This window comes from Canis aureus, chromosome 25 (assembly GCF_053574225.1).
Source record: "Canis aureus isolate CA01 chromosome 25, VMU_Caureus_v.1.0, whole genome shotgun sequence".
Lineage (NCBI taxonomy): Eukaryota > Metazoa > Chordata > Mammalia > Carnivora > Canidae > Canis > Canis aureus.
Window position 1 is genome coordinate 36927013 of NC_135635.1, and position 19212 is coordinate 36946224.

At 38.7% G+C, this 19212-nt stretch overlaps 1 protein-coding gene across 4 annotated transcripts in view; it reads left to right on the forward strand.

Annotated features, from left to right (window-relative positions):
- CLEC7A (C-type lectin domain containing 7A) overlaps positions 1-18704 on the forward strand; it is a 32623-nt gene extending 13919 nt beyond the window's left edge. For 3 of the 4 annotated variants that reach the window (XM_077871101.1, XM_077871100.1, XM_077871102.1), the window contains exons 4-7: positions 1277-1414; positions 2505-2656; positions 3990-4108; positions 17263-18704. In XM_077871101.1, the coding sequence (XP_077727227.1) occupies positions 1277-1414; positions 2505-2656; positions 3990-4108; positions 17263-17392 (539 nt within the window). In that variant the 3' untranslated portion in view covers positions 17393-18704. The remainder of the gene's footprint in view (positions 1-1276; positions 1415-2504; positions 2657-3989; positions 4109-17262) is intronic. The other variant, XM_077871103.1, reaches the window with a different exon arrangement.
- The last annotated feature ends 508 nt before the right edge of the window (positions 18705-19212 follow it).

Sequence of the window (19212 nt, forward strand, 5' to 3'; positions counted from 1 at the left end):
TCCACCATCAGCACAGAGCCTGACAATCGGACTCAGTCTCAGGGCCCTGAGATTACGGTCTGAGCCAAAATCAAGACTTGGAGGCTTAACCAATTGAGCCACTCAGGAGCCCCTAAAAAAATGCACATTCTTAACTATATTTCTTTACTATCTTCCCTGAACAGTTGTTTCAAAGTTGTGAAATTCCTAAATATACTAATGGAAGGAAACCATTGGAGGTGAAGAAGGAAGTACACTATAGTGCTTATCTTCCTAATTAAATAAATTCTTTAAAGAGACTATGAATTATTTTTATAAATCTTATGATTTAGAGAGTTTTATACTTGATCTTTAATCTAAACTCCTCTAAATAATATCAGGAATTACCTGAGGTACTTACTAAATAGATATTTTTTGATGGGTGAATGAATTCCTTTAGATTTTTTTTTTTTTTAGATTTTTATTTATTTATTCATGAAAGACACAGGGAGAGAGAGGCAGAGACATAGGCAGAGAGAGAAGCAGCCTCCATGAAGGGAGCCCGTTGTAGGACTCGATCCTGGGACTCCAGGATCACACCCTGGGCTGAAGGCAGGTGCTCAACTGCTGAGCCACCCAGGTGTCCCTCCTTTAGATTTTCTATATCACACATTCTATTGTCAATAAAGTATTATTGTGTCTTTGGAGTCTTCTCAAGGACCTCTCCCTCTCTCTCTCTCTTTCTTTTTGCTTTTTTTAGATTTATTTATTTATTTATTCATGAGAGAGAAAGAGAGAGAGAGAGAGGCAGAGACACAGGCAGAGGCAGAGGGAGAAGCAGACTCCATGAAGGGAGCCTGATGTGGGACTTGATCCCGGGTCTCTAGGATCACGCCCTGGGCTGAAAGCAGACGCTTAACCAGTAAGCCACCCAGGTTTCCCAAGGAGCTCTCATTTTTAAATAACAGAAGAAATATAAATGATTTATTACTATTTCAAATCTATCTTGGCTCCAATTGATGCCTCTTACTTTCTCTTTCATACTCTTTCTTCTCTATCTGCTTTATTTTTCTCTTTTTTACTCACCATCATGGAAGTAATTTTTTCTTTCCATCTATCTATTATTTATTCTATCATCCATCCATTTATCTATATATCATCTATTTTTACCTCTCAATCAGCACTGTTATCTATTTATCAATAATCAAAAGTATACCCCTCTGTATTCCAACAAAAATATGGATTTTGGAATTATCATTTCAAATATAGTAGAATGACTTTTTTTTTTTGTCACTATAATTGTTGTTGATAAATGAAGCTTTTTGGAGATTCAATTCAGGCAGCAACCCATTGAAGAATGACAACTTTCCATCAAGAAATAAAGAGAACCACAGTCAACCCACACAGTCATCTTTAGAAGACCATGTGGCTCCTACCAAGGCTCTCACAACCACAGGCAAGGGCAGGATTAAAAGCTGAATGTAATCCTTGATCTAGGATGGTCAATTACTGGGGCGAAGGCCTGAGTTAGGGTGGGTACAGGTAGTGCTTTTACATGTAAGGATTGTGCATTCAAGGAAAGCACATATCAGTATTATGTGTATGCCCCTGTCATATATACAATAAAGTGATATAAATATCCCAGGCATTGGGCAGCCATTTCTAAATTGGATTTTTTTCTTCAAATCAGTAACTAATTTATCATTCTCCACCTTTTTAGATCTATAGGAAATTGTATAATTTGATGCAAAGGAAATGTACTCTCTCCTTTGAGAACTGATATTTTAAAGTAACACAGATAGGATAGGAAATTAGATGTCAAAAAGGAAGAAAGGGAGAGAAAAGGAAAGAAGGGAAATGTGCTAAGAATTAAGAATTGTATGTTAATTAAACACATACAAAAGATATAGACCTAATAGACACATTCCTGAAAACTCTGGTTATATTTGTTTTTCTTTAATTATATAATTTCATTAATTTATTTCAATTTTATACACAGTTGACCTTTATTCCTAATTGCATCATAACTATGACAATATTTTAACTTCAGTTTTTCATCTCTGAACCCATACGTCCTCACTATTTGTATCAAGTAGCTAAAGATACAAAACAGAGATACTCTATCATGTGAATAACTGCTCTTATTTCTTTTTTGAAAAATTACATTCTTAAATGGATCTCGTACCTCTAAAATAACATGAAATTACTGTTTATCTTGAAGATTGATTTTTGAATTGATTTATTTTAAGAATTATCATGAAGAAAGGGAATTCTGGACTGAATGTGAAAGAATGGAAGACAGGCCAAGAAGGAAAGAGGGTTGATGGTCTTAAACAGTGTTTATATACTCTATTTTCATATTTTAAATGAATGAGGGCATTTCAATGTGATCTCTTCTGTAAAAATCATATCCCTATAATTTGAACTGAAAATGGAATGTATTACTGGCAATTCATTGATTACTAAGTATCCTCAGGATGAATGTGCTTGAACTGAAGGAGCAAATTGGTATGATATGAACCTCATTGTTTACTTTTGATTTCCAGGAGCTTTTTCCAGCTCTTGTCCTCCTAATTGGATCACACATAAGAACAACTGTTACCTATTTAGCACATCATTAGCTTCCTGGAATAGAAGTAAAAGACACTGCTCTCAACTGCACTCTAATCTCCTGAAGATAGACACTGCAGAAGAACTGGTAAGTGTAGCCTTCAGTTATAATTACCTGTGATCTATGTTAAGCAGAAAAATAGAGGTAGAGGGAGAGATGGAATCTCAAGAAGACTGCACTGAGTGCAGAGCCTGATGCAAGGCTCGATCTCAAGACCCTGAGATCACAATCTGAGCCAAAATCAAGAGGCAGATACTTGAGCAATTGTGCCACCCAGGGGCCCCCATATGTTTCACTTTAAAACAAATCTATTCAAACACACTCCAAATTTTCAGGACTATAACAATCAGGCCACTACTCATTTTTGTGGGTTTGAATTTCAATTCTTAAATTTGTGGAGGAAAATAGAAAATTCTCTTCCTTGTCATCATTATTATCAGGGAAAATAGCAACAACAATCATATACATTTATAAATCATTTACTCCTTCTAAGATACTGGGAAAGACAAAGAGGTTTAAAAAGGAACCTTGCTATTTCAATGCTTATATAGTTTGTAGGAAGAAACAACTCAACAGTTGCCTAAAGTTAAATATTTGGTATTGGCAATAATGACAAGAATTCAGAGAAAGATCCGTGAGTATATAAAGTTTTACATAAAAAGTGGGACTTATTACACATTGTAAATGAAGGCTATAACTCAGTTGGTCTATAAGAAGGGATTAATAGTCAGGAAACACTCTACACTATAAATCTAAACTCCTATATTTACTTTCGCTTCCTCTCAAATTTTGTATTTCTGTCATGTGTTACCCAACAGTTGTAGCTTGCAAGAAAATGAATGGAAGTAGATTATGACAAAGAAAGAGAATGACATCAGAAGTATGTCTGGCTTTTCAGTGTTCCTGTAATTTGTCAGCAATTTAAATGTCATCATTAAATCTCAAGCTACTTATTTATAAAACGTGCACTGGAACTAAGTTATTTTCATATTTTTATCTAACTGCAAAGCATTCCTTGACAAAAGTGTTATAAATTCATATATTCAATTTGAGAATATAGTGGCCTGTTGTCCATGAAAATTGCTTAGGGACTCTGTTACTCTTAGATCTTGTCAGGCAGGTTGCATGGAGGCATTAAAATTTTGACATTATAGATCTATTCTTCATTGGAAATGTAAACAATAGTGACTCTGAAGAAATAAAATATACTCTGACACACTCAATGGATTCAGTAATTGGCACTTCTCCCTAGGTTGATGCCAGGGTATGTATGCATTCTTCACCAGGATAATTCAACCTGTTGGTTCTTTCTCAATGTCTGTAAGAATTTTTATCTCTATCTTTTTATCTCTATCATCTCTGTCTGTCTCATTGTCTCTGTCACTCTTCGACATGCATTTGTATTTATGCTTTCCTACAGGAATTTATAGTAAGACAAGTGTCTTCTCAACCTGATAATTCATTCTGGATAGGACTTTCTCGCCATCAGACCGAAGGACCATTGCTGTGGGAGGATGGCTCAGTGTTCTCATCGAACTTGTAAGTATCTGGGAAGACAAAGCTTCATCCCCTTTCTCAGAAAGCTAAGAGAATGCCAAGAAGTTAAGAATCTTATTTGTGGGCCATTAAGAATCTTATTTGTGGGCCATTTATGAGAAAGGAAGAAAGAAATGGTGACAGAGAAAAAGAGTGAATGGGGGGGGGAAGAAAAGAAGGTAGAGGAGAACTTTATAGTCAAAACGAGTTGAGTGATGATCTAGTGCTGTCAGCACAAATGTTCTTCAGCTTTCTTACAAGGAGGGCATCTGGCACCTATTTGAAGTAGTCCAGTTGGGAGCCATCACTGTAAGTATAAAACTGTGATGAGGAGAATGACTTTGGAGTCAGTTCTCAGCTTGAGACAACGATTGGTCTACTCTGTGTGAAATTGGATAAGTTACACTGTTTATCTGAGCCCCTCTTCCTTCATTTGTAAGTGAGAATAAAAATTGTACTTATCTGTTTGGATTTTAAGATATAAAGGAGATAAAAGTCAAATCACTTAGCATAGTGTCCTTAGCATAAGTGATACATGCTATTATTAATTTTGGAAGCAATCACATTTCACATTTTATAAGGTTCTTTTAAACATATTTCTCATTTGCATAACTATAGATTCTCCCTTATTGTATGTGGATCAGTTAGGGTTAGAGAAGATATATATAGATCTCCTATTGGTTCTAAAGGACACTGACTGATCCATACACAATGAGGAATAATTGACACATGGAGATTTATTATGAGGAATTGGCTAGCATGATTATGGAGGCTAAGGGGTCCCACAATCTACCATCTGCAAACTGGTGACCCAAGGAAAGCCTTCAAATATGAAGGGCTGGGAACCAGGAGAGCTAATGATGTAAAACCCAGAGTTCAGGTAGAAGATGAACTACACTGAGATGTCTCAGTTCACAAAGTGAGGCAGGAAAAGGCAAATTCTTCCTTCTGAGACCTTTTTGTTCTATTTAAGCCTTCACCCACGTTGGGCTGAGCAATCTAGTTTCCTGTGTCCACTGACTCAAATGTTAGTTTCACCCAGAAACACCCTCCAGACGTAATTAGTAATAAAGTTTAATCTGGGTATGGCTAGTCAAGCTAACACATAAAATTAACCGTCACAAAGTATTGAGATTTTCCTCATTGTAGTTGTCATTTATTTTCTTCTTTATATCTGAAGAATATGAAATTAAATTCTTTTAAAAATTTTCTATTATGAATGTGTGTGTATCCATGCAAGTGCCTCTTTTTTGTTGGATTGTTTTCCCATTATTCTCAGTAGGTGTGCTTTCCAATTCAATTTCTGGCTTTGTTGATTCTCTTTCCTCTGTGTCTTTTTTTTCTTTAAAAAACTCTTTTATTTATTCCAGTTCTCATCTTTATTACTTCTTTCCTTTCAATTTCTTTGTTTTGAATTTGCTATTCTCTCTCTAATTTCTTGTATGGATGCTTGACTCTTGAAATCTCCCTTTCTTTTTCTCAAGTATGTTCATTTAAGACTATAACTTTAATGTATTTTTATTGTCATTCTGTTCAAAATATTTTTAATTACCATTGGGAGCTGTTCTTTGACCTGATTTATTTAGAAATGCATTTCTTAATTTATAAATATCTATATGTTTATCCCTTTGCTTTAGGTTTCAGCTTAATTCCATTGTGGTTGGAGAATATACTTCCATGTGATTGCAATTCTTTGACATTTATCTGCTTCTTCTTCCCCTACTGAAAGAAGTATATGATTCTAGTTACAATTCTGTAACTAGGGGATCCCTGGGTGGCTCAGCAGTTTAGCGCCTGCCTTCGGTCCAGGGCGTGATCCTGGAGTCCCGGGATCAAGTCCCACATCAGACTTCCTGCATGGAGCCTGCTTCTGCCTCTGCCTGTATCTCTGCCTCTCTCTCTTTCTCTCTCTCTCTTTCTCTCTTTGTCTCTCATGAATAAATAAATAAAATCTTAAAAAAAAAAACAATTCTAACTATTTTGATGTGCTGATGCCATATTAGGCACATATAGATTTAGAATTTATATGATCTACAGATGTATAGCCCATTCAAAGTACTTTTTCTTTTCTGTCTTTCTTCTTTTTGAACTGGTTAGTGATTTTATTACTCCATTTTTTCTTATATTAATTTAAAATTTATTCTTTACTAATTTTTTTGTACTTGCTCTAAAGATTACAACACCTATTCTTCACTTATCAAAGTCCAATAGTAATTAATTTTTAATGTTCTTCCTGGGCAATATAAACACATTAGAATATTCCTTTAATCTGTGCTCTCCCTCCTCGATTTATATGCTATTATTTTTGTGTACTTTAATCTCACATCTTTTCCCACATTTTATTTTATTTTATTTTTTTATAAATTAATGTTTTATTGGTGTTCAATTTACCAACATACAGAATAACACCCAGTGCTCATCCCGACAAGTGTCCCCCTCAGTGCCCGTCACCCATTCACCCCCACCCCCTGCCCTCCTCCCCTCCCACCACCCCTAGTTCGTTTCCCAGAGTTAGGAGTCTTTATGTTCTGTCTCCCTTTCTGATATTTCCCACACATTTCTTCTCCCTTCCCTTATATTCCCTTTCACTATTATTTATATTCCCCAAATGAATGAGAACATACACTGTTTGTCCTTCTCCGATTGACTTACTTCACTCAGCATAATACCCTCCAGTTCCATCCACGTTGAAGAAAATGGTGGGTGTTTGTCATTTCTAATGGCTGAGGAATATTCCATTGTATACATAAACCACATCTTCTTTATCCATTCATCTTTCGATGGACACCGAGGCTCCTTCCACAGTTTGGCTATTGTGGCCATTGCTGCTAGAAACATCGGGGTGCAGGTGTCCTGGCGTTTCATTGCATCTGTATCTTTGGGGTAAATCCCCAACAGTGCAATTGCTGGGTCGTAGGGCAGGTATATTTTTAACTCTTTGAGGAACCTCCACACAGTTTTCCAGAGTGGCTGCACCAGTTCACATTCCCACCAACAGTGTAAGAGGGTTCCCTTTTCTCCGCATCCTCTCCAAAATTGTTGTTTCCTGCCTTGTTAATTTGCCCCATTCTCACTGGTGTGAGGTGGTACCTCATTGTGGTTTTGATTTGTATTTCCCTGATGGCAAGTGATGCAGAGCGTTTTCTCATGTGCATGTTGGCCATGTCTATGTCTTCCTCTGTGAGATTTCTCTTCATGTCTTTTGCCCATTTCATGATTGGATTGTTGGTTTCTTTGGTGTTGAGTTTAAGAAGTTCTTTATAGATTTTGGAAACTAGCCCTTTAACTGATACGTCATTTGCAAATATCTTCTCCCATTCTGTAGGTTGTCTTTTAGTTTTGTTGACTGTATTCCTTGCTGTGCAAAAGCTTCTTATCTTGATGAAGTCCCAATAGTTCATTTTTGCTTTTGTTTCTTTTGCCTTCGTGGATGTATCTTGCAAGAAGTTACTGTGGCCGAGTTCAAAAAGGGTGTTGCCTGTGTTCTCCTATAGGATTTTGATGGAATCTTGTCTCACATTTAGATCTTTCATCCATTTTGAGTTTATCTTTGTGTATGGTGCAAGAGAGTGGTCTAGTTTCATTCTTCTGCATGTGGATGTCCAATTTTCCCAGCACCATCTATTGAAGAGACTGTCTTTCTTCCAATGGATAGTCTTTCCTCCTTTATCGAATATTAGTTGACCATAAAGTTAAGGGTCCACTTCTGGGTTCTCTATTCTGTTCCATTGATCTATGTGTCTGTTTTTGTGCCAGTACCACACTGTCTTGATGACCACAGCTTTGTAGTACAACCTGAAATCTGGCATTGTGATGCTCCCAGCTATGGTTTTCTTTTTTAAAATTCCCCTGGCTATTCGGGGTCTTTTCTGCTTCCACACAAATCTTAAAATAATTTGCTCTAACTCTCTGAAGAAAGTCCATGGTATTTTGAGCGCGATTGCATTAAACGTGTAAATTGCCCTGGGTAACATTGACATTTTCACAATATTAATTCTGCCAATCCATGAGCATAGAATATTTTTCCATCTCTTCGTGTCTTCTTCAATTTCTTTCAGAAGTGTTCTATAGTTTTTAGGGTATAGATCCTTTACCTCTTTAGTTAGGTTTATTCTTAGGTATCTTATGCTTTTGGGTGCAATTGTAAATGGGATTGACTCCTTAATTTCTCTTTCTTCAGTCTCATTGTTAGTGTATAGAAATGCCATTGATTTCTGGGCATTGATTTTGTATCCTGCCACGCTACCAAATTGCTGTATGAGTTCTAGCAATCTTGGGGTGGAAGCTTTTGGGTTTTCTATGTAGAGTATCATGTCATCGGTGAAGAGGGAGAATTTGACTTCTTCTTTGCCAATTTGAATGCCTTTAATGTCTTTTTGTTGTCTGATTGCTGAGGCTAGGACTTCCAATACTATGTTGAATAGCTGTGGTGAGAGTGGACATCCCTGTCTTGTTCCCGATCCCAGTGCTTCCCCATTGAGAATGATATTTGCTGTGGACTTTTCGTGGATGGCTTTTAAGATGTCGAGGAAAGTTCCCTCTATCCCTACACTCTGAAGAGTTTTGATCAGGAATGGATGCTGTATTTTGTCAAATGCTTTCTCTGCATCTAATGAGAGGATCATATGGTTCTTGGTTTTTCTCTTGCTGATATGATGAATCACACTGATTGTTTTACGAGTGTTGAACCAGCCTTGTGTCCCGGGGATAAATCCTACTTGGTCATGGTGAATAATTTTCTTAATGTACTGTTGGATCCTATTGGCCAGTATCTTGTTGAGAATTTTTGCATCCATGTTCATCAGGGATATTGGTCTGTAATTCTTCTTTTTGGTGGGGTCTTTGTCTGGTTTTGGAATTAAGGTGATGTTGACCTCATAGAACGAATTTGGAAGTACTCCATCTCTTTCTATCTTTCCAAACAGCTTTAGGAGAATAGGTATGGTTTATTCTTTAAACGTTTGATAGAATTCCCCTGGGAAGCCATCTGGCCTTGGACTCTTGTGTCTTGGGAGGTTTTTGATGACTGCTTCAATTTCCTCCCTGGTTATTGGCCTGTTCAGGTTTTCTATTTCTTCCTGTTCCAGTTTTGGTAGTTTGTGGCTTTCTAGGAATGCGTCCATTTCTTCTAGATTGCCTAATTTATTGGCGTATAGCTGTTCATAATATGTTTTTAAAATCGTTTGTATTTCCTTGGTGTTGGTAGTGATCTCTCCTTTATCATTCATGATTTTATTAATTTGAGTCTCCTCTCTCTTCTTCTTAATAAGGCTGGCTAATGGTTTATCTATCTTATTAATTCTTTCAAAGAACCAACTCCTGGTTCTGTTGATCTGTTCCACAGTTCTTCTGGTCTTGATTTCGTTGAGTTCTGCTTGAATCTTTATTAACTCTCGTCTTCTCCTGGGTGTAGGATCTATCTGCTGTTTTTTCTCTAGCTCCTTTATGTGTAAGGTTAGCTTTTGTATTTGAGTTCTTTCCAGTTTTTGAATGGATGCTTGTATTGCGATGTATTTCCCCCTTAGGACTACTTTTGCTGCGTCCCAAAGATTTTGAATGGTTGTATCTTCATTCTCATTAGTTTCCATGAATGTTTTTAATTCTTCCTTAATTTCCTGGTTGACCCTTTCATCTTTTAGCAGGATGGTCCTTAACCTCCACGTGTTTGAGGTCCTTCCAAACTACTTGTTGTGATTTAGTTCTAATTTCAAGGTATTATGGTCTGAGAATATGCAGGGGACGATCCCAATCTTTTGGTATCGGTTCACACCCAATTTGTGACCCAGTATGTGGTCTATTCTGGAGAAAGTTCCATGTGCACTTTAGAAGTATGTGTATTCAGTTGTTTGGATGTAAAGTTCTGTAGATATTTGTGAAATCCATCTGGTCCAGTGTATCATTTAAAGCTCTCGTTTCCTTGGAGATGTTGTGCTTAGAAGACCTATCGAGGGTAGAAAGAACTAGAGTTAAAAAAAAAAAAAAAAAAAAGCTAGAGTGAAGTCACCAAGTATAAGTGTATTATTATCTAACTATTTCTTCACTTTGGTTATTAATTGATTTATATATTTGGCAGCTCCCACATTCGGGGCATATATATTGAGGATTGTTAAGTCCTCTTGTTGGATAGATCCTTTAAGTATGATATAGTGTCCCTCTTCATCTCTCACTACAGTCTTCGGGGTAAATTTTAGTTTATCTGATATAAGGATGGCTACCCCTGCTTTCTTTTGAGGACCATTCGAATGGTAAATGGTTCTTCAACCTTTTATTTTCAGGCTGTAGGTGTCCTTCTGTCTAAAATGAGTCTTTTGTAGACAGCAAATAGATGGGTCCTGCTTTTTTATTCAGTCTGATACCCTGCGCCTTTTGATGGGGTCATTAAGCCCGTTCACGTTCAGAGTTACTATTGAGAGATTTGAGTTTAGTGTCATCATGATATCTATTCAGTCCTTGTTTTTGTGGATTGTTCCACTGAACTTCTTTTTAAAGGTGAATTTTAAGAGTCCCCCTTAAAATGTCTTGCAGAGCTGGTTTGGAGGTCACATATTCTTTCAGTTGCTGCCTGTTTTGGAAGCTCTTTATCTCTCCTTCCATTTTGAATGAGAGCCTTGCTGGATAAAGTATTCTTGGTTGCATGTTCTTCTCATTTAGGACCCTGAATATATCCTGCCAGCCCTTTCTGGCCTGCCAGGTCTCTGTGGAGAGGTCTGCTGTTACCCTAATACTCCTCCCCATAAAAGTCAGGGATTTCTTGTCTCTTGCTGCTTTAAGGATCTTCTCTTTGTCTTTGGAATTTGCAAGCTTCACTATTAGATGTCGAGGTCTTGAACGGTTTTTATTGATTTTAGGAAGGGATCTTTCTATTTCCTGGATCTGAATGCCTGTTTCCCTTCCCAGATTAGGAAAGTTTTCAGCTATGATTTGTTCAAATACATATTGTGGCCCTCTGTCCCTTTTGGCACCCTTGGGAACACCAATTAAATGTAGGTTTTTCTTCCTCAGGCTGTCGTTTATTTCCCTTAATCTATCTTCATGGTCTTTTAATTGTTTGTCTCTTTTTTCCTCAGTTTTCCTCTTTGCCATCAACTTGTCTTCTATGTCACTCACTCGTTCTTCCACCTCGTTAACCCTCGTCGTTAGGACTTCTAGTTTGGATTGCATCTCATTCAATTGATTTTTAATTTCTGCCTGATTAGCTCTAAATTCTGCAGTCATGAAGTCTCTTGAGTCCTTTATACTTTTTTCTAGAGCCACCAGTAGCTGTATAATAGTGCTTCTGAATTGGCTTTTTGACATTGAATTGTAATCCAGATTTTGTAACTCTGTGGGAGAGAGGACTGTTTCTGATTCTCTGTTTTGAGGTGAGGTTTTCCTTCTAGTCATTTTGCTCAGTGCAGAGTGGCCAAAAGCAAGTTGTATTGGGAAAAAGAGAGGAGAGAAAGAAAGAGAAAAGGAAAAAAAAAGGAAGAGAAAAAGAAAAGAAAGAAAAAGAAAGGAAAAAAAAGGGTGGGGGAAGGAAACAAATCAAAAAGCAAAACAAAACAAACAAAAAAACACGGGGGAGTGTCTTCTGATTCTGTGTACTTAAAGTCTCTTGGCTTCCCCTGGAACTTGTCCGTCTAGCTGGTCTTCTGGGGGAGGGGCCTGTTGTGCTGATTTTCAGGTGTTAGCACTTGGGGGAGCTGCTGTGCTCCCTGCCCGGTGCAGGGCTCAGTCGGGGTTGTTTACCCCGTGAGGCCCCACAAGGAACAACCGCAGTGGCGAGGCCAGCTCTGGAGCCGTGGAGTCAGCTCCTGCAGTAGCTCCGGAGCTCTCCGTCTGCAGGGCCTGGAGGCTCCGGGCAGGGCCGCTGATCTGCTCAGCTCGGGGCAGGAGCGTCCTCGCTGTCCTGGGCCCTCCCGGCCCCTGCCTGTCCCGGGGGAGGCCAGATCCTGGCTGTGTCCCGGCGCCCTGCCGGGGCCTGCGCTATTGGATTCGCGCTCCCGGCCTGCAGCCCCCTCCGTGGAGCCGCCCCCGAGCCCCCCAAGCCCCTCCGAGCTGCTCCCGCCCCGCAGCCCCCTCCCCGGAGCCGCCCCCGAGCCCCTCGAGCTGCTCCCGCCCCGCAGCCCCCTCCGCGGAGCCGCCCCCGAGCCCCCCCAGCTGCTCCCGCCCCGCCGCCCCCGAGCCCCCCACCGAGCTGCTCCCGCCCCGCAGCCCCCTCCGCGGAGCCGCCCCCGAGCCCCCCCGAGCTGCTCCCGCCCCGCAGCCCCCTCCGCGGAGCCGCCCCCGAGCACCCCGAGCTGCTCCGGGCCCCGCCGTGCGCGCTGCAGCCCTTAGGGAGCTCGGCGCACTCCCCCGGGGCGCAGGTGTCTGTTAGTGTCCCCGGGAGCCCGAGGGCATCCCCGCCCTCCTGGGTCCTGCTCCAACTCCCTGCGAGCCCCTTTCCGCCCGGGAAGGTTGGTGCAGCTCCTGCTCCTCCGGGACGGGGCTCTCCTGTCCTGGGGACACTCGCCCTGGCCTCAGCCCGGCTCCTCGCGGGGTCCCTCCCCCTTGGAGGCCTTTTGTGTCTTTATTTCTTTTTTCCGTCTTCCTACCTCGATAGAAGCACGAACTCTTCTCACTGTGGAGTTCCAGCTGGTCTCCCTTTAAATCTCAGGCCAAATTCGTAGATTTTCAGGATGATTTGAAGGTTGTCTAGGTAATTTGGTCAAGACAGGTGATTTGGGGTCCCTGCTCTTCCGCCATCCTGCCCCTCCTCTTTTCCAACATTTTAAATCTCTACAACTGGCACCTGTCTTACAACTACTGGCCTTTTATAATCACTGTAGGTCTGAACTGAAGTTGAGCTCTGTCAAGAAGGATGAATGTTCATTTCTGCTGGTCAAAGTGAGGCACCGTAAATCTGAGATTACTTAAACACTCTGCTTAGTTTTTTGTTTTGTTATTTTTATTTTTAAAAGATTTTATTCATTCATTTGAGATAGATAGCATACCATTGTGTGTGTGTGTGTGTGTGTGTGTGTGTGTGTGGTGGGGGAGAGGCAGAGGGAGAGGGAGAAGCAGACTCCCCACTGAGCAGGGAGCCCGATGCAGGTCATGATCCCAGGACCCTGAGATCACGACCTGAGCCCTGAAGGCAGCTGCTGAATCACCTGAGCCACCCACGTATCCCTGTTTTGTTTTTCTAAATACACTAGTATTATGGATTCAAATAGAAGAACTGTGTTAAGTACCACATTGTGGTTCAACTTCTCAGGGAATATAATTTTTTCCTACCATCTTCCACTTGGTGGCAAGATTGAGACATGCACTTCTCACTGTTACTCTTCTGGTTGTAGTTTTAGTTTTCATTTACTCCTACACCAGACTAGTCCTTTGTTCTCCAGCTTCTGCTGGGTTTTCTACTACATTCCCATCTTGCGTGAATTTATTTCACAGTATTAGTTAAATTAAATGGTCTCTCAACAATTGATGGCATCTCACATTTAGTAAAGAAAAAAAATACAGGGGGTCCCCGGGTGGCTCAGTGATTTAGTGCCTGCCTTCAGTCTAGGGCGTGATCCTGGAGACCCGAGATGGAGTCCCGCATCCGGCTCCCTGCATGGACCCTGCTTCTCCCTCTGTCTGTGTCTCTGCCTCTCTCTCTGTCTGTGTCTCTCATGAATAAATAAGTAAAATCTTTAAAACAGAAAAAGAAGAAAAATACAGCCCTAGAAAACATTAGGTGTATAGATTTATACACAGTTCATCTAGATTTTCCCACATATTTGTGGTTTGCATTGCTTGTTATTTATTTCTGCTTCTTCTACCTTCCGTTTCAACCATTTATTTAAAGCTGAAGAATACTCTCTACTATTCCCAGTAGGGTGGAAATTTTAGAGTTTAATTCTCTGTGTTTGTCTAAAACTGTTTTTATTCCAACTTTTCTAAAAAATATTTCCTTTGGGTATAAAACCAACTAGTATAAACCTAGAAATGTGTACTTTGTTTCCCTCAGCCATTCAAAGATATTGTTATAATGTTTTTCTATTTTTTTATTATTGTTTTTGAATGGTCAGCTCTTTGAAGGTAATATATGTTTTAAATCTAATATCTTTGTATATAGCTTTGGAAAATTCTCATCGAACTTGCTTCAAATGTTGCTTCCACCCTATCTTTCTTCCCTTCTTCTGGGATTTCAGTTATATGCATTATGGACCCAGTCAAAACATTCTGTATGTCTTGTTTGCTTTATCCTTCATCCTTTTTTCTTTATAAATTTACTTCTAATACATCTTCCACTTCACTATTTTTTTCTCATCTCTGGCTAATCTGGAGTTAAAAGCCTCCATTAAGTTTTTAATTTTCTTTAGTGAATTTTTCAGTTCTTTGTCAAATCTACTCAGTCACTATAATTCCTAGCTTTCTTCCAACATTCTCAAATTTATCTTTCAACTCATAGTATACACTGAATATAGGTGTTTTAACATTTGTGCTTGATAATTCCAGTGTTTTATATTCATATATGTCTGTTTCTATTATGTTTTTCTCCTATTTTTCATTCATGTTTACTTTTCTTATTGGTCTGATTATTTTGTTATTCAGTTTTAAAATTTTAATTTCACTATAATGAACATATAGTATTATATCAGTTTCAGGTGTGATAATGTGATATTCATCAATTTAGTGCATTACTCAGTGGTCTTCATGATAAGTGTACTCTTTAATCCCCATCACCTATTTTACCCATTCCTCCACCCACGTCTTTTTGGTAAGCATTTGTTTGTTCTCTATAATTAAGAGTCTGTTTCTTGGTTTGTCTCTCTATTCCTTTGTTCATTTCTTACTCTTAAATTTCACATATGAGTGAAATCATATATTTGTCTTTCTCTGACTGGCTTATTTCTCTTAGCATTATACCCTCTAGATCCATTCATGTTTTTGCAAATGGCAAGATTTCATTTTTCTTTGTGGCTGAATAATATTCTATTGTAACATATACCCTCTCTTCTTTATCCATTCATTTGTCAGTTGCCATGTAGGCTGCTTCTGTAATATGGCTACTATAAGTAAAACTGCAATAAATAGGAGTACATGTGTCCCTTTGAATTAGTGCTTTCATATTCTTTGGGTAAATACCCAGTGTGCAATTACCGGATCCTAGGGAAGTTCTATTTTTAATTTTTTAAGGAACTTTTATATTATTTTCCACAGTGGCCACACCAGTTGCATTCCTAGTAACAGTGCAAGAAGGTATCTTTTTCTCCACATCTTTATCATTTTTTTAAGATTTTTTATTTATGATAGACACAGAGAGAGAGTGAGGCAGAGACACAGGCAGAGGGAGAAGCAGGCTCCATGACGGGAGCCCGACGTGGGACTCGATCCTGGGACTCCAGGATCGTGCCCTGGGCCAAAGGCAGGCGCCAAACCGCTGAGCCACCCAGGGATCCCCTCTCCACATCTTTAATTCTTGTTTCTTGAGTTTTTTTATTTTATCCATTCTGACACGTGTGAGAGGATGTCTCTTGTGGTTTTGATTTGCATTTCCATGATGATTAGTGTTACTGAGCATTTTTTCATGTATCTGTTGGCCATCTGAATGTTGTCTTTGGAGAAATGTCTGTTCATGTCTTCTGCCTAACTTTTAATTGGACTCTTTGTTTTTTTATGCTTGATTATTTTTGATAGTGTGCTTAGCATTACATCTTAAATGTTCGTAGAATTAATTTGAAATTTACAGAATGGCTTTTTATTTGCTTCTGGCAGGCATTGTTGGGTATGAACAATACAAACTGCTGAGTATGATCACATTTTGATTTTAACATCACTTAACTATTTCACTTCACCAGCCCAAGTACAGTGAATTTGTTAACAATCTTGACAAAATATATGTCCTACTTTTTTATAGCACTTGTTTGTCTTGAGCTTTCTTTTTTATTTTTTTATTGAAGTTTGATTGGCCAACAAATAGTATAACACTATATATGTCATCCCATCAAGTGCCCTCCTCAGTGCCTGTCCCCCATTTACCCCATCCCTCTGCCCACCTCCCCTTTCACTACCCCTTGTTTATTTCCTAGAGTTAGGAGTCTCTCATGTTTTGTCACCCTCTCTAATTTTTCCCACTCATTTTCCCTCCTTTCCCTTATAATCCCTTTCCCTATTTCTTATATTCCCCATGTCTTGAGTTTTCTTTTGCTATTTAAACATATAACTCTTTCTAAAATCACAATGGTGGACCCAAATTGACATTTTGATATGTTACTATGCCTTGGTTTCCTGGGTGGCAGTAACTTAATGCAGGTCTGTCTATCCCCCACCCCCCCTCGAAAACAAAAACAAAAACAAAAACAAAAACAAAAACAAAAACAAAAACAACCAAACTCTTGAACATCAAGGAAAATTTTTGGAGAACACCAGTCAGAATTCTCCCTGAGGCCTGAATCAAAGTTGTTTCATGCTTTTCACCTAGTCATTTCTACAAAACTATTCTCTCAATCATCCAGCCTCAGGCCAAGAAGAGATAGATACTCAAAATGAAGAGTATCAGTCCATAGCTTTTACAATGAGGCTCAGTGATGCCGTTTAAAGTTGACTAATTAATACTGCTCCTTCAGCAGACTAAAGAGCAAATAGAACAGACCCATACTCCCAACTTACCCATGATAGTGATCATAATTGTCTATCACTGTATTGTGATATAATTCTGCCTTTGGAATGCATTAAAATATATGATGTTGTTTTCCCTGCCTTTAAATGGTCTTGATATCCATGATTCTTATTTAGTTCTAATACTTCTCAGTAATAACTCTCTGCTTGACCTACTCACCAAAGGTAATTTCACTAGCCTGTTGTTTTATTTGATAACTATACTCCTAGGTTAGAGGTTGAAAGATAAGTAAAGAAAGGTCTATGGAACACTAAATGATTTTTTTAATTTTTCAAGAGTTTAGTTTTATGAGACCAGTAGTATTTTTCTTAAAAAAAAACTTTGAGTCATGTTTATGCCCTAATAATGGAGGCTATTCTGTTACCACCTGAGAACTAATGCAATCTAAATTCAAGGTTCCTTTTCCATAACATAACCACTTCAGAAACTCTTTTCACCAATGTTCTTGCCAGTTTATTTCAGCATTGTGTAGATGGTAGACAGTATTTCTTACATTTGTTCTAATTACCTCATTGTATTTTAACAGATTTCAAATCAGAAGCACAGACACCCAAGAAAACTCATCTCACAATTGTGTGTGGATCCACCTGTCAATAATTTATGACCAACTTTGTAGTGTGCCCTCATATAGTATTTGTGAGAAGAAAATGTCATGAAATGATGAAGTGTCGGTGTGAAAGAGCAGAAAGAAGTATGTAAAAACAGTAAGAAGGGCAGAAAACAAAACAGAAAAGAGAGATATTTAAGGTCAAGACAACTGCTGAAAATATCAAGAGACCTCATCCAATTTTAATCTTAAATGAGAAACGACAGTATGGAGAGGCTATGGTTCTGCACTTACCAACTGAATTAGCAGGCCAGTATTAGGTTCTGGTTAATAGAGCCCTAGGAATGGAGTCAGGTCAGCTGAACTTGAATCTTCATTCTACCACTAACTTAATATTAACGTGGAATTAGCCACAAATCCTTGGTGTTGCAAGAAGATCTTTATTTTTGGGTCTACTAGAGATTTTTTTTTTGTCCTTAAAAAGTGCCCCTGAAGTACACAAGATGTGTTTCCGTGATGTGTTCCTCCACTTCCAGCAGTGTATCAGACAAAAGTAGAAGGCAAAGTGTATTCCTAATAGCAAAATGAGGAAATGAAAAAATATCCTCACTACAGAGATATTTTATTATTTTGTTCATCAATGTGGTTATAATAGAAAACATCATGAAAAAGCAGCAACTCCATCTTTTTTATTCCCACCTAAGTGAAATAGCGCAGAAAATATGTCTACCACATCTCTAATAGGATCTTGTATAATGTGAAATTGTATGGTAGCTGCTCTTATAATAAAATGTTGTCCTTTTAAAATACTGTCAATCAAAAAAGATTTGCTAATGAATATAGAAAAAAAAAGTAATCTGGGGGGCCTGGATGGCTCAGTTGAGCATCCAACTTTTGATTTCAGCTGGAGTGGTGATCTCAGGGTCCTGAGATTGAGCCTCCATGCTCAGTGCAGAGTTTGCTTGGGATTCTTTCTCTCTCTCTTTCTCTCTCCCTCTGCCCCTCCCCCTGCTCACATCTGCTCTCTCTAAATGAATAAATAAAATCTTAAAAAACCCATTCTTATCACTGAGGTATTAACATTCTGGAAGGCAAACCATGACTTGCTATTTTTTATGATTAAGGTTTTGCAGTTTTTAGCAATTTTTCAATAATTATTGTTAAAAGGTTATTGGAACATTGTTTCCTCATATGATGATTTGTATCTTTCTCAGTTCCTCTTAAATTTCCCTCCCTTCTGCTATTTTTATTTCCAAACGGGACTTCCATATTACTGGAGAGGTAGTTACAGTCTTCTCATGGTTATTAACACGTGGACAGAAATTGTGTCAAGTTTACTGGATTTTTCACTTTAAAATAGTTAACTATATGTTATCTGAATTTTATTGTAATAATAATAAAAAAAACGCTGATCAAAGAAACTTTGGCTTCTAAATGCTGTGTGTTGTAAACGTTATCACAATATGCCCTCTCGGGATCCCTGGGTGACCCAGCGGTTTGGCGCCTGCCTTTGGCCCAGGGCGCGATCCTGGAGACCCGGGATCGAATCCCACGTCGGGCTCCCGGTGCATGGAGCCTGCTTCTCCCTCTGCCTGTGTCTCTGCCTCTCTCTCTCTCACTGTGTGCCTATCATAAATAAATAAAAATTAAAAAAAATAATAATAATAATCAAAAGTAATTCTGGATGTGGAATGTCCATCTGTACTTAAAGCAGACAACAATATGTATTGTTTAAATATTTATGGTTTAAAGATAAATGTGTGACTATAACAAAATGATGGTATAAAGTAAGATGCTCTAGGTGGTCCAAGCATACTATGCCTAACTTGTTAATACATGTTTATACCACACTTTACATGGGCATGTGTGTGGGAATGAACAGGAAACATCCATTTTCCAAGAGACAGAAAAAGGAAAATAGCTACTACC